Here is a 13,311-nt window from a genome sequence, read left to right on the forward strand (position 1 = left end):
CATTCTCAAGGACAGACCATACGTTAGGTCACAAAACAAGTCTTAACACATTTAAAAAAAAACCTATAAGAATATCAAGCATCTTCTCTGACCACACTGGAATAAAATTAGAAATCAATAATGAGAGGAATTTTGGAAACTATACAAACACACGGAAATTAAACAATATGCTCCTGAACGACCAGTGGGTCAATTAAGAGATTAAGAAGGAAACTGAAAAATTTCTTGAAATAAATGATAATGGAAACACAAAATAAAATTGGCAAACCTTTAGCCAGACTAATTAGGAAAAAAAAAAAAGAGAGAAGATACAAATAAAATAAGAGATGAAAAAGGAGACATTACAACTGATACCATAGAAATTAAAAGGATCATTAGTGGCTACTATGAGCAACTACATGCCAATACATTGGAAAACCTCGAGGAAATGGATAAATTCATAGACACATACAACCTACCGAGACTGAACCATGAAGAAATCTAAAACCTGAACAGACCAATATCAAGTAACAACATTGATGCAGTAATAAAAAGTCTCCCAGTAAAGAAAAGCCCACGATCCAATGGCTTCACTGCTGAATTCTACCAAACATTTAAAGAAGAATTAATACCAATCCTACTCAAAGTATTCCAAAAAACAGAGGAGGAAGGAATACTTCCAAACTCAGTTTATGAGGCCAGTATTACCCTGATACCAAAACCAGACAAAGACACAACAAAAAAAGAAAACTATAGGCCAATATTTCTGATGATTATTGATGCAAAAATCCTCAACCAAATACTATCAAACTGAATTCAACAATACATTAAAAAGATCATTCATCATGACCAAGTGGGATTTATTCCAGGGATGTAAAGATGGTTCAACATACACAAATCAATTAATGTGAAACATCATATCAACAGAATGAAGGACAAAAACCATGCGATCATTTCAATTGATACTGAAAAAACATTTGATAAAAACCAACATCACTTTATGATAAAAACCTTCAAAAATCTGGGTATGGAAGAAACATACTTCAACATAATAAAAGCCATATATGACAGATTTATAGTTAGTATCATACTGAATGGGGAAATACTGAAAGCCTTTCCTCTATGATTTACAACATGACAAGCATGCCCACTTTCATCCTTCCATAATACTAGAAGTCCTAGCTAGAGCAATCAGACAAGAGAAAAAATAGAGGGCATCCAAATTGGAAAGGAAGAGGGTCGAATTATCCTTGTTAGCAGATGATCCGATCTTATATTTGGAAAAACCTAGACTCTGCCAAAAAACCATTAGAACTGAGAAACAAATTCAGTAAAGTTGAAGGATACAAAATATACAGAAATCAGTAGCATTTCTATATGCTAAGAGTGAACAATTTGAAAATGAAATAAAAAAGTAATCCTATTTAACAATAGCCACACATAAAATTAAATACCTAGGAATCAACCAAAGAAATAGAATGGAGAAATAACAAAAACTCTCATAATGAAAACTATAAAACTCTCATAATGAAAACTATAAAACACTGATAGAAGACATTGAAGAAGACACAAAAAGATGGAAAGATATTCCACGTTCATAGGTTGGAAGAATCAATATTGTTGAAATGTCCATACTACCCAAAGCAATACACATTCAATACAAGCCTTATCAAAATATCAATGATATTTTTCAAAGAAATAGAAAAAAAAATCCTAAAATTTATATGGAACCACAAAAGATCCAGAATAGCAAAAGCTACCCTGAGCAGAACAAAACTGGAGGAATCACATTACCTGACTTCAAATTATATTACAGAGCTATAATAACCAAAACAGCATGGTACTGGCATAAAAAGACACACAGATCAATGGAAGACACTAGAGAGCCCAGAAGCAAATCCATACACCTACAGCGAACTCATTTTTGACAAAGGTGCCAAGAACATACATTGGGGAAAAGATGTCCCTTCAATAAATGGTGCTGGGAAAACTTAATTTCCATATGCAGAAGAAGTAGATCCCTGTCTCTCACCATACATAAAAATCAAATACAAATGGATTAAAGACTTAAATCTAAGACCTCAAACTATGAAACTATTACAAGAAAATGTTGGGGAAATTCTCCAGGACATTGGTCTGAGCAAAAATGTCTTGAGTAATATCCCATAAACATAGGCAACCAAAGCAAAAATGGATAAATGGGATCATATCAAGTTAAAAAGCTTCTGTACAGCAAAGGAAACAATCAACAAAGTGAAGAGACAGTCCATAGAATGGATCTGCAATATTACTGAATTTGCAAACTACCCATCTGACAAAGGATTAATAGCCAGGATATATAAGGAGCTTGAACTCTACAGGAAAAAAAAACTAATGATCCGTTAAAAAATAGGCAAAAGATCTGAATAGATATTTCTCAAAAGAAGACATACAAATGGCAAAAACCCAGTTAAAACAGCTTTTATCCAAAGACGGGCAATAACAAATGCTGGTGAGGAGGTGGAGAAAAGAGAACCCTTGTACACTGTTGGTGGGAATGTAAATTAGTACAACCACTATGGAGAACAGTTTTGAGGTTCCTCAGAAAACCGAAAAATAGAGCTACCATATGACCCAGCAATCTCACTGCTGCATATATACCCAAGAGAAAGGAAACCAGTATATCGAAGAGATAGCTGCACCTTCATGTTTGTTGCAGCACTGTTCACAACAGCCAAAATTTGGAAACAACCTAAGTGTCCATCAAGAAGTGAGTGGGTAAAGAAAATGTGGTACATATACACAATGGAGTACTATTCAGCCATAAAAAAAGTACAAGATCTTGTCATTTGCAACAACATAGGTGGAAATGGAGGTTGTTAAGTTACGTGAAATAAGCCAGGCACAGAAAGATAAACTTCGTTATGTTCTCATCTATTTGTGGGAGGTAAAAATTAAAGTAACTGAACTCCTGGAGATAGAATAAGGATGGCTGCCAGCAGCTGAGAAGGGTAGTTGGGGTGGGAGTATGGGGGCAGGACAGTGGGGATGTTTAATAGGTACAAAAAGTAGTTAGTAAAAATAAATAAGACTTAGTATTTGATAGCACAACAGGGTGACTACAATCAATAACAATTTAATTGTACATTTTAAAATAACTAAAAGAGTATAATTGGATACTTTATAGAACAAAGAATAAATGCTTGAGAGGACAGATATCCATTTACCAGGATTTGATGATTACACATCACAGGCCTGTATCAAAGTATCTCACGTACCCCATAAATATATACACCTACTGTGTACCCATAAAAATTAAAATAAAAGCTTTCAAAAAAAGTATCCTGGTATATGCAAGAGAATGCTCATGCCAACATTATTTATAAAGCAAAATTGCAAACAACCCCAACGTGCCTTGGCAAGAGAAAGAATAAAGTGTGGACAGTCACAGGATGAACATTAGATGACAATGATCAAACTGCCAGATACGACCACCATCAGGGATACAGCTCAGAAACAATATACATAGTATGATACTATTTTTACACAGCTCAAAACTCAAGGAGGCATTATTTAGGGATACAGGCACATGTGGCAAACTGCATTTTAAAAATGAGAAGGGGGTGCCTCTCAGGGTGGAGATGATCACGGGTCGGGAGGCAGGGATTGGGGAGGAGCCATATTGTTTATGTTCTATTTCTCAAATTGAGTGATGAGCTCATGGGTTTATCTAAGCTTTATAATTTACATATACATTACATATATTCTTTAGTATATATCAAATTACATAATTTAAAAATTTTAAGAAAAAATTGGCCAGGTACAGTGGCTCATATCTGTAATCCCAGCACTTTGGGAGGCTGAGGCAGATGCATCACTTGAGCTCAGGAGTTCGAGACCAGCCTGCTGTCTCTACAAAAAATATAAAAATTAGCCAGGCATGGTGGCACACACCTGTGGTCCCAGCTACTCAGGAGGCTGAGGTGGGAGGACTGCTTGAGCCCAGGCGGTTGAGGCTGCAATGAGCTGTGATCACGCCACTGCACTCCAGCCTGGGTGACAAAGTGAGACCCTGTCTCAAAAAAAAAAAAAAAAAAAGAAAAAGAAAAAATCACCAGCCTAGTGCCTGGTAGTCCAAATCTTACTTGCCACCAGCATGACCTGACCTCAGAGACAAGAGGAGGACAGCACCCTGGAGGCTTGGGGAGATAGGGATAGGTGTCCCCGCAGCCACAGGAAACAACTGCCTCCGTTTCCTACTTGTCAAATGAGCACAGTTGGTGCTACCCACCTCAAGGGCCACAGTGAGAACCAGATGAGATAAGTGCTGTGTAAGCCACAAGATTCTGTCCACATAGATGTTCACTGTGCCATACAGACGGCTGGTTCCTCTAGGGAATTACTGCCCCTCCACTCCTTGCAGTTCTGTGGGGCTGCCAAGGCCTGACTCCCCCATCCTCTGGGCTCAGGGCAAGGAGCAACTGCAGGCTAGGCCAGTAGGAGTGTTCTTCCCAAGTTGTATGCACAGGGATGGAAGGCAGTTAATATGGAATCATTTGGGCCATAGGGCCCCCTAAAAAATGTTGTCCTGATCTTGTTCCTGACATGCCTGGAGCTACTCTGGTTTTTGTCCTGCTGGGCAGGTCAGATTAATCACTGAGTCTGATGCACCTGGCACCATCAAACAGCAAAACCAAAACCGACTCTTTCCTTATGTAAGTCAATCAGAGTTTCTGTTGACTGCATTCAAGGAAGCCCAGCCAATTCAGGAGGAAATGCCATTTTATTTCAAAAGCACAGGCGCAGTTCGGACATTTGCCAAGGGAGGTAAAGGAAGGTATCAGCTGAGACTGCTGAAGTGCACCCTGCTTCAACGGCCTCCTAACTGGTCTTTCCCCATCAGTCTCACTTGCCCCCAAAGCCTTCAGGAATACACTGCACTCCAGATTAATTCAATTTATTCCAGATTCACCTCCAGAAAACACTTTTCTGGGGAACAGGTGACTAGCAGTAGGTAGTGGGGGAGGTGGCATCTGTTGGTCCTGCTCCCCTCCAGGTAGGAATTCCCATCACCCACCTCACGATGGATGTGGTAGCAGTGAATAGCCCAGAGATTTGCCATCTCATAAAATTCCAACTTTTAATAGTAAACGCCAAATGCAGGCATTATGTTAAAAGTATGATTAACACCATGGCCTGTGGCAATCTGATTCTGAATCAGATCACCTACCACTGGCCCTGTAGGTAAGCACCAGCTTCTGTGAGTTCCTATGTTGCTGAAGAAAGGTAACAAGTAGGCACCTAGATCCACATGTCTGAATTAGTGGGGGTGGATGGGTGTTAGTGGTAGTAAATAAACAGGGCATGTGAAATGTGATTCTTGCCTTGAATTGAGCCCCTAACCTCTCTCATCAGTCTATTAGGACAGAAGCTCCATGGGAAAGCAGGTGAGGTCGACCATTACTGTGAAATACACGCCTGCCTTCTCAGGTGGAAGGAACTCATCTGTGTGGCCTGTTTGCCTGGAATCCTGTTCCCTCTGCTCATTCCCTTCAATGCCAAATCCCACCCTCATTATGAAATGGGAGCTCAATGACCCAGAAATAATTTGAACAAACCTATTTCACTGAGGATGCATTCATTTTTATCTTCATTAACTCTTTGGGGCCTTGTCAGGTATGCTGAGAGCAGGATTTATGTTTCAACTGCTAGGTCTGGGGTATCTTAAAATCTGGGCAATTTGTACATTTAACTGAGGCAGACTTTTTTTTTTTTTTTTTTTTTTTTGAGACAGAGTCTCACTCTTTTGCCCAGGCTGGAGTGCAATGGCGCGATCTCAGCTCACTGCAACCTCTGGAGGCAGACGATATTTCATGTTCTGTAGACAGATGCATTTTATATGAAGAAAACTGTTTCCCCTTTCTATGAAAAAAACATAGCATTATCTCCTTTATGTTTTAACTGAAAGAAATTTTTTAAGTAGCATGTTATCCAGGTGAATGTCACTAATTTTTTTTTCCCCACAAACGAAGTAACAAACATTTAACAAGCCCAGATCTTTTCCTGTCTTAAGACCAAAACACACATGCACACACAATGCTCCCCTAAGATGAACTGCTGGAGTAAATAGTAACCCATCCTGGGTGACTGGCTATTTATAAGATTTCACACAAGTAAAATGCTAAAATATGGGGAGTTCACACTAGGCTCCAAAGCAGCAACGGCGGAATAGATGGAAAAATACCCAGTCCTGAACCTGACCTCCCCGACGCCCATCGAAACCATCATTCTTATTCAATAAACTCTGCTTTTTATAAAACGTGGTGATTCCTCAAAAATCTGTGTTCAGGGAAGTATTCTTCAAGCACATACAAGTATTATTACACAGACCACTAGAAAAGCTTCTCATCATTGAGGTCTCTATGCCTTCCTAATTAATAACATAATCTAGCATTTCTATCCCACCGTATTTCCAAAACACACCTGTCTTTGGTGAATTCATGCAAATACAAACATCTTCTAGGAGATTATGAGGCGATGTGTTCAGAGCAAACCATAATCAGAAACAGCAAAACCAGAAGTCATCAGTCACAAGTCTCAGAACACTTTCTTCAAATACATAATATTCTGGTTTTGTATTAAGAGAGTGTTTTCTTTTTCTTTTTTTTTTTTGAGACGGAGTCTTGCTGTGTCACCCAGGCTGGAGAGTGCAGTGGCGTGATCTCGGCTCACTGCAAGCTCCGCCTCCCAGGTTCATGCCATTCTCCTGCCTCAGCATCCCCAGCAGCTAGGACTACAGGCGCCCACCACCACGCCCGGCTAATATTTTGTATTTTTAGTAGAGATGGGGTTTCACTGTGTTAGCCAGGATGGTCTCGATCTCCTGACCTCGTGATCCGCCCGCCTCGGCCTCCCAAAGTGCTGGGATTACAGGCGTGAGCCACCGCGCCTGGCGAGAGTGTTTTCTTTAGCAGGATCCAACAGTTGAGCAGCACTATTGTCTACTATACTTCTTTGGGGAAAATAGAAAACAGAGTCACCAAAACATTGGGAGGTTGCATGAAGTGACTTAAGGTGAAATGGTCTTACAGTGTCTTTCCTCTCTGGTTAAGTCTTACATGGGGTCTGAAATTTTGTTCAAAAGCAAGGTTTCAATGTGCAGAATTCTTAACCTACAGAATGCCAGTAAATAAACTATGTTATTCACTATCAAATTGGAATTTAATCCCCATTCTATAGATCCTACAACACAGGACCAGAGAGTTAATTGTGAAGTCCATTTTTTTCCCCAACATCCCTACAAATCAGTTAAGCTGATCTTACCAGAAGCATTGCTGATGTTCCATTGGGTCTGGATAAGTGGATGGACATTTCAGGAAACATCCTGTCAATGCGGCTGATCACATCATCAACATATCTACGTGGGAAAAAAATAAACATGTGTGAACCACAACTCCAGTTAAGAACTACAGATTAATAGTATTCAAAAGACATTGCTTTTAAATGTAATTTTAAATCAATATAACACATTTTTAAGAAGGCAAATAGGATTAGAAACCTTTTAGTCTTTACCTCTGTATGTCCAGATAATGTGTTTTTAATGCTAGTTCTTGAATTTTCATTTTAAGGCATGACTATTAATTTTCTTCTATAGGAGGTCAGAATTTAGCTGTGTCACCTGCTGGGCCACTGGGCTCCAACAACACGGCCCCCTCCCTTTGTCCTTCCAGTCCAGGATGGCAGCAGTGTCCTGCTGTTGCGCACCTCCGGGCTGTCTCACTGTCTCATCTGGCTTCTCCTTTGAATCATTGGAATAACCAATTCCCAGGATTAAATTCCTTCCTTTTTTTTTTTCTTTGAGACAGAGTCTTGCTGTGTCACCTAGGCTGGAGTGCAGCGGCGTGATCTTGGCTCACTGCAACCTCTGCCTCCTGGGTTCAAGCGATTCTCCTGCCTCAGCCTCCCGAGTAGCTGGGACTACAGGCACACGCCACCATGCCTGGCTAATTTTTGCATTTTTAGTAGAGATGGGGTGTCACCATATTGGCAAGGCTGGTCTCGAACTCCTGACTTCATCATCTGCCCACCTTGGCCTCCCAAAGTGCTGGGATTACAAGCATGAGCCACTGTGCCCAGCCAATTCCTTCTGTTTTAAATACCTAAAGTCATTCCTGATCTTCTGGTTGTGCTCTAATTCAAGTTATATCACAATTTTTACTTAAATCAGTAGTCTGTGCTTATATTCTAAAATCTTTGCATATATTTTTAATAGCTGAGCCACATAGTGGCTTATGACTACATTTATTTACTTATACAGCTTTCTGTTTTCTTACATTTCTATTTTGCTTTTTCTTTTTTTCTTTTTTTGAGAGTGAGTCTTGCTCTATTGCCCAGGCTGGAGTGCAGTGGTGCTATCTCAGCTCACTGCAACCTCTGCCTCCCAGGTTCAAGTGATTCTCGTGCCTCAGCCTCCCAGGTAGCTGGGATTACAGGTACCCATCACCACTCCCGGCTAATTTTTGTATTTTTAGTAGAGATGGAGTTTTACCATGTTGGCCAGGCTGGTCTCGAACTCCTGATCTCAAGTGATCCGCCTGCCTCAACCTCCCCAAAGTGCTGGGATTACAGGCATGAGCCACTGCACCCAGCCCTGTTTTGCCTTTTCATTTGATTAGTTTTCTATATATCTGTTACAGTCTTACTCATAAACTCTCTACCTGGCTCTTACTCCAAACATATCAGGCAAGCTATCCGCTTCATGTTTTCCTTGGAGATATCCCACCAAAAGGGAATCCTCTATTCTTATAGCCCAGATGAAACCTGTACCTCTTAAGGTTTTCAGTGACATTAAGGACTCAGCATGAGAACTGGCACATATAAAGGACTCAAAAATTGTAAGTGCCCTGATTGATAGTTCTACCACTTACACCATGGGCCAATTCTGCAAAAATGCCCTCTCTTACTGGGATAAATTCTCCCCTTCAGTGGTAGTGCATTGTGAAGACATCGGCCCATAGCACTGAGTACGGTCTGGCTCAGGTCCTTTGAGAACAAAATTATACAAGAATTTGTGTTCACCATCCAATTACATTGGACACAAAGAGGATGTATAACATAATAGCTGACATGTAAAACTATCTATTAAGGATTTTACATTGGATTTCATATCCATTGGCTACGACAAATTAAATTACATGTCCATTAAGTCAGGGACATATAAAAGGTATATTCTCTTGGGGTAAGAGGGAGGTTAGTTCTCGGTTCACAACATGAAAAGATTTTAGTTTGAACCTGGGGCTCATGAGAGATAGCAGAAAACATAATGCCATTTGTTAAAAAGCGAACATCACACGCCAGCTCTGAAAGTCAGAAAGCGACCCTACTTATTCTCTAAGGAAAGCCTATCAGGTTTTCCTTAGAGAATGTTATGTCGAGTTTTAAAACTTTAAGCTGAAGAAGGAAGGGGAAAAATTAGAGAGGGCCCAGTGGTAAACAACAACAACAGTAAGAAGAATGCAGCAGAGATGAGTGAGAAGGCGTGGAGGTGCACTGAAGGGTATTTGCTCCTGGAGAAAAGAAGGCCGAGGGAGACTTTGATATTCTTCAAGTACATGAATGGCTTTTATGATCTCCGTACCAAACAGCATCTCCCATCTCTCAAAAGCACCATACCGTGAGGATATGGCACCAAAAAGTGAACTTGCTCAGAAAGAATGACAGGCATTTCTTAAAGGCAAGGCCCCATTCTGCTGAATTTTTTTTTTCTTTTTTTTTTTTTTTTGAGACCGTCTCGCTCTGTCACCCAGGCTGGAGTGCAGTGGCGCAATCTCGGCTCACTGCAAGCTCTGCCTCCCTGGTTGACGCCATTCTCCTGCCTCGGCCTCCCAAGTAGCTGGGACTACAGGTGGCTGCCACCACGCCTGGCTAACTCTTTGTATTTTTAGTAGAGACGGGGTTTCGCCATATTAGCCAGGATGGTCTTGATCTCCTGACCTTGTGATCTGCCCACCTTGGCCTCCCAAAGTGCTGGGATTACAGGCGTGAGCTACCGTGCCCGGCCTCGACTGATTTTTTAATGGTTTAATAAACAATCTTTCCTGGATGGCTAAGACACAGGCTGACCACACATCATCTCCCGTGGTTCCCTCTAGATTTACAGCATCATGACACACAACCTTGGATCTAAGCTTAAATGCTACAAAAGGGGTGAAAAGTGAAGAAAGGAGGAAATGAACTCATTTTTCATCATTGCCTGATGTTTCTTGAAATGGTGAAGGCACATGACAAAAACCTCATGCCCAAAGTTTATACCAGGTCACTGGAAACATTTCTGCATGTATATACTTCTTCTCTAAATCTATATGTGTGGTTTAAACCCAGTTTCTTCCGACTCAGCAGGAAGCAAACATCCACTGTCCTGTGTGAATGGAGGTCATTGCTAAGTATATGCTAATGGGGAAGAGGATAGGCGATGTCTTCTGAACTGATCCTCAATCAATAGCCATCACAGTTTTGGACAGCAGAAAGCAGATGAATATGCAGATCTTCAGCACAAAGGTAACATCATAATTTGCTTTCCATTGTACCTTTCACCTTGAAGGCGTCAAGATACATTCTAGAAAACTAGTCTCCTTAGGAGACTAGAAAAATAAATAAATGAGGTGGGTTAAGTGATGATCCCAGGTCAAGCAAAAAGCCAGAAACCAAGCTCAGTGTGTAGATTTCTAGAATTCCATGCCAACTACCTAACTTTGCTTGCTTTTAGTAAGGGCCAGAGTTCTAAATGGGCAAACAAATGTTCCTGGCCATTTTTGATTTCTTTATTGATGAGATTTTTACCTGTAAGAAAAGGCAATGGCAGAAGAAAAATAAGTTCCTAGGAAAAAGATCTGCAGTTGGCACAGGTAAGTAAAGAGATCTGGGTGGGTTTTGTTGTTCTTGTTTTGTTGTTTCTTCCCCAACCCGTGACCTCAGACAAAGCTCAGCAAACTCAAAGACTGTATGAAGCAAAATGGATTTTCAGGAGATTGTTTTCCATTCACATGCCTAACACAAACGAGATGCAAATTTCTTTTCTACAGGTGACATTATGTATTTGCCAAAAGGGGAAAGAGAGAAAGTCAGCTGCATCTTTAGCTGAGGAAAACAATGTCTAAATTCTCGAGGCAAAAATCAAAACACTTCATTTTCAAACAGACCCAACCTTCGAAACACAAATCAACCACTAGTGACTTGACAGAAATAAGGAAAGCTTGGAAGCTCAAATTAAAAATGTAGAGACAAAAATGACACTCTTTCTTGTTGAGGGAGGGGTGTTGGTATGGGAGGTGGTCTCTGGCAGTACTCTCCGAGTGCCGCCTCTTGAGACGGTGAGCACGGCTAGCGTCTGCAGCGGGCTCTGCAGTGCGGCGCCCCACTTTGAGAGCAGGGTTAAGGACAGGTAGGAACAGCGTGCTCCCCTCCCACGCTTCCACCATATGTTACACTCTGTTCTGTGGCAGAATCAAATTACTTTAATTTTTACCTTTGGAATATAGGCAAACAAGCAGTAACACAGCAGTGGTGACTAGTTTACACTTGAGCAGACGCGGCGCGGAAAGACATTAATTTAGTGCCAAATTGAGCAGTGAGTCACAATTTGCACATATCTGTCAACCTGTTAACAGGGTAATAACTTGGAAAGACTGCTGTTCCTATTTACATTACAGAAGCCTTTCAAAAATGGAGAGCTGCTTGGTTCTCCTTCTTGAAGTATTTGGTCAATGAGCTGGCTTGATGGTCCAAGAACTGGGCTAGAAACACAAACTTCTAGAAATTACAGATTCAAATCAAGGTATGATCCATAACTTCAGTATGTTCAGATAGAAAACGAACTTTTAAGCAACCAGAGCATTCTGTTTCCCTGTTCTTTGCCCTAGCTGCGGTAAGACTCTCAACGGTTTCCAATCCACTTTTTTCCAGCACAACCCAACCATCTCTTCCAGAAGGACAGCTTCAGTCTCAACTGCCTCAACATCTCCGCTGCATCAGAAACAATCCCACCATTCTCAAATGGCGAAAACGGATTTCAAGAGCCCTATACTTTTGTTCACTTCTAATTTTCTTCAAGTAGCCCAGCTTGCTCCTTTCAATGGCCTTAGTCCGAGAATTAAAGAACACCAGGACCTCAGAGGTCCTCTCATCCAGTGTCCCCAACAATTTAGGACTTTAACAGCATCTCCAACAGGTGGTCTGCATAAATACCCCCCATCGCCACCTCATGAGGCAACTCCTTGCATTGCCTGACGTCTGATTGTTTCAAATCCACTTACTAGTATCTGTACCCAATCACCCTACTTTAGCCTTTAGAATGACACACAAATATTTCCTCCAAAACCTAAAAGCTTTCTGGGGTCCATGAATGGACTTTATAAAAGACTGTTGGGTTTTCTGATTCTTTCATCAGTGGTTTTTAGTCTTTTTTTTTTTTTTGAGATGGAGTCTCGCTCTGTCACCCAGGCTGGAGTGCAGTGGTGCAATCTCAGCTCACTGCAACCTCCACCTCATGGATTCAAGCGATTCTCCCTGCTGCCTCAGCCTCCCAAGTAGCTGGGATAACAGGCACCCGCCACCATGCCAGGCTGATTTTTGTATTTTTAGTAGAGACAGGGTTTCACCATGTTGGCCAGGCTGGTCTCAAACTCCTGACCTCAGGTGATCTGCTTGTCTCTGCCTCCCAAAGTGTTGGGATTACAGGTGTGAGCCACCACGCCCGGCTGTTTTTTACTCTTTCTTGGGTCACAGATCCCTTGGAGAAGGTATGAAAATTAAAACACATGTCTGTACAACATTTTATATACAATCTTCTGCAGTTCATAGACCTTTAAAGTCCATTCATGGACCCCAAGTTAAGCATCCCTGCTTTAGCCCTGTTCTAGAACTGTGGTTCCTGGTTTGCTTTTTTGTTCTTCTCTGAATGCTTAACTTTTATTTTTCAATAAAGCTATTTTTATTTTTATATTTTATATATATATTGCAGCCCAGAAGTGAACATAACTGAAATGGCATAGGGGGTACAAAGAATCTACTAATTCTGATCATCTTTAAATCATGTTTCTGTGATAGAGCCATAGGCTAGTTTTTGTTTATTTTTTAATTGACAAAGATTGTATATGTTTATCATGTACAACCTGTTGTTTTGAAATATGCATATATTGTGGAATGGTTAAATCAAGCTAATCAGCACATACACTGCCTCACATATTTAGCATTTTTGTGTATGTGTGGTAAGAACACCTAAAATCTACTGTCTTAGCAATTTTCGATAATATAATACATTGCTATTAACTATAGCTACCATGTTATACAATAGAT

General features: G+C 40.7%; 1 protein-coding gene across 2 annotated transcripts in view; it reads right to left on the bottom strand.

Annotated features, from left to right (window-relative positions):
* Window positions 1-13,311, bottom strand: part of MED27 (mediator complex subunit 27) — a 228,220-nt gene that overhangs the window by 72,903 nt on the left and 142,006 nt on the right. For both annotated transcript variants that reach the window (XM_032165470.2, XM_058445170.1), the window contains exon 4: window positions 7,282-7,375. In XM_032165470.2, the coding sequence (XP_032021361.1) occupies window positions 7,282-7,375 (94 nt within the window). The remainder of the gene's footprint in view (window positions 1-7,281; window positions 7,376-13,311) is intronic.

This window comes from Hylobates moloch, unplaced genomic scaffold (assembly GCF_009828535.3).
Source record: "Hylobates moloch isolate HMO894 unplaced genomic scaffold, HMol_V3 SCAFFOLD_10, whole genome shotgun sequence".
Classification (NCBI taxonomy): domain Eukaryota; kingdom Metazoa; phylum Chordata; class Mammalia; order Primates; family Hylobatidae; genus Hylobates; species Hylobates moloch.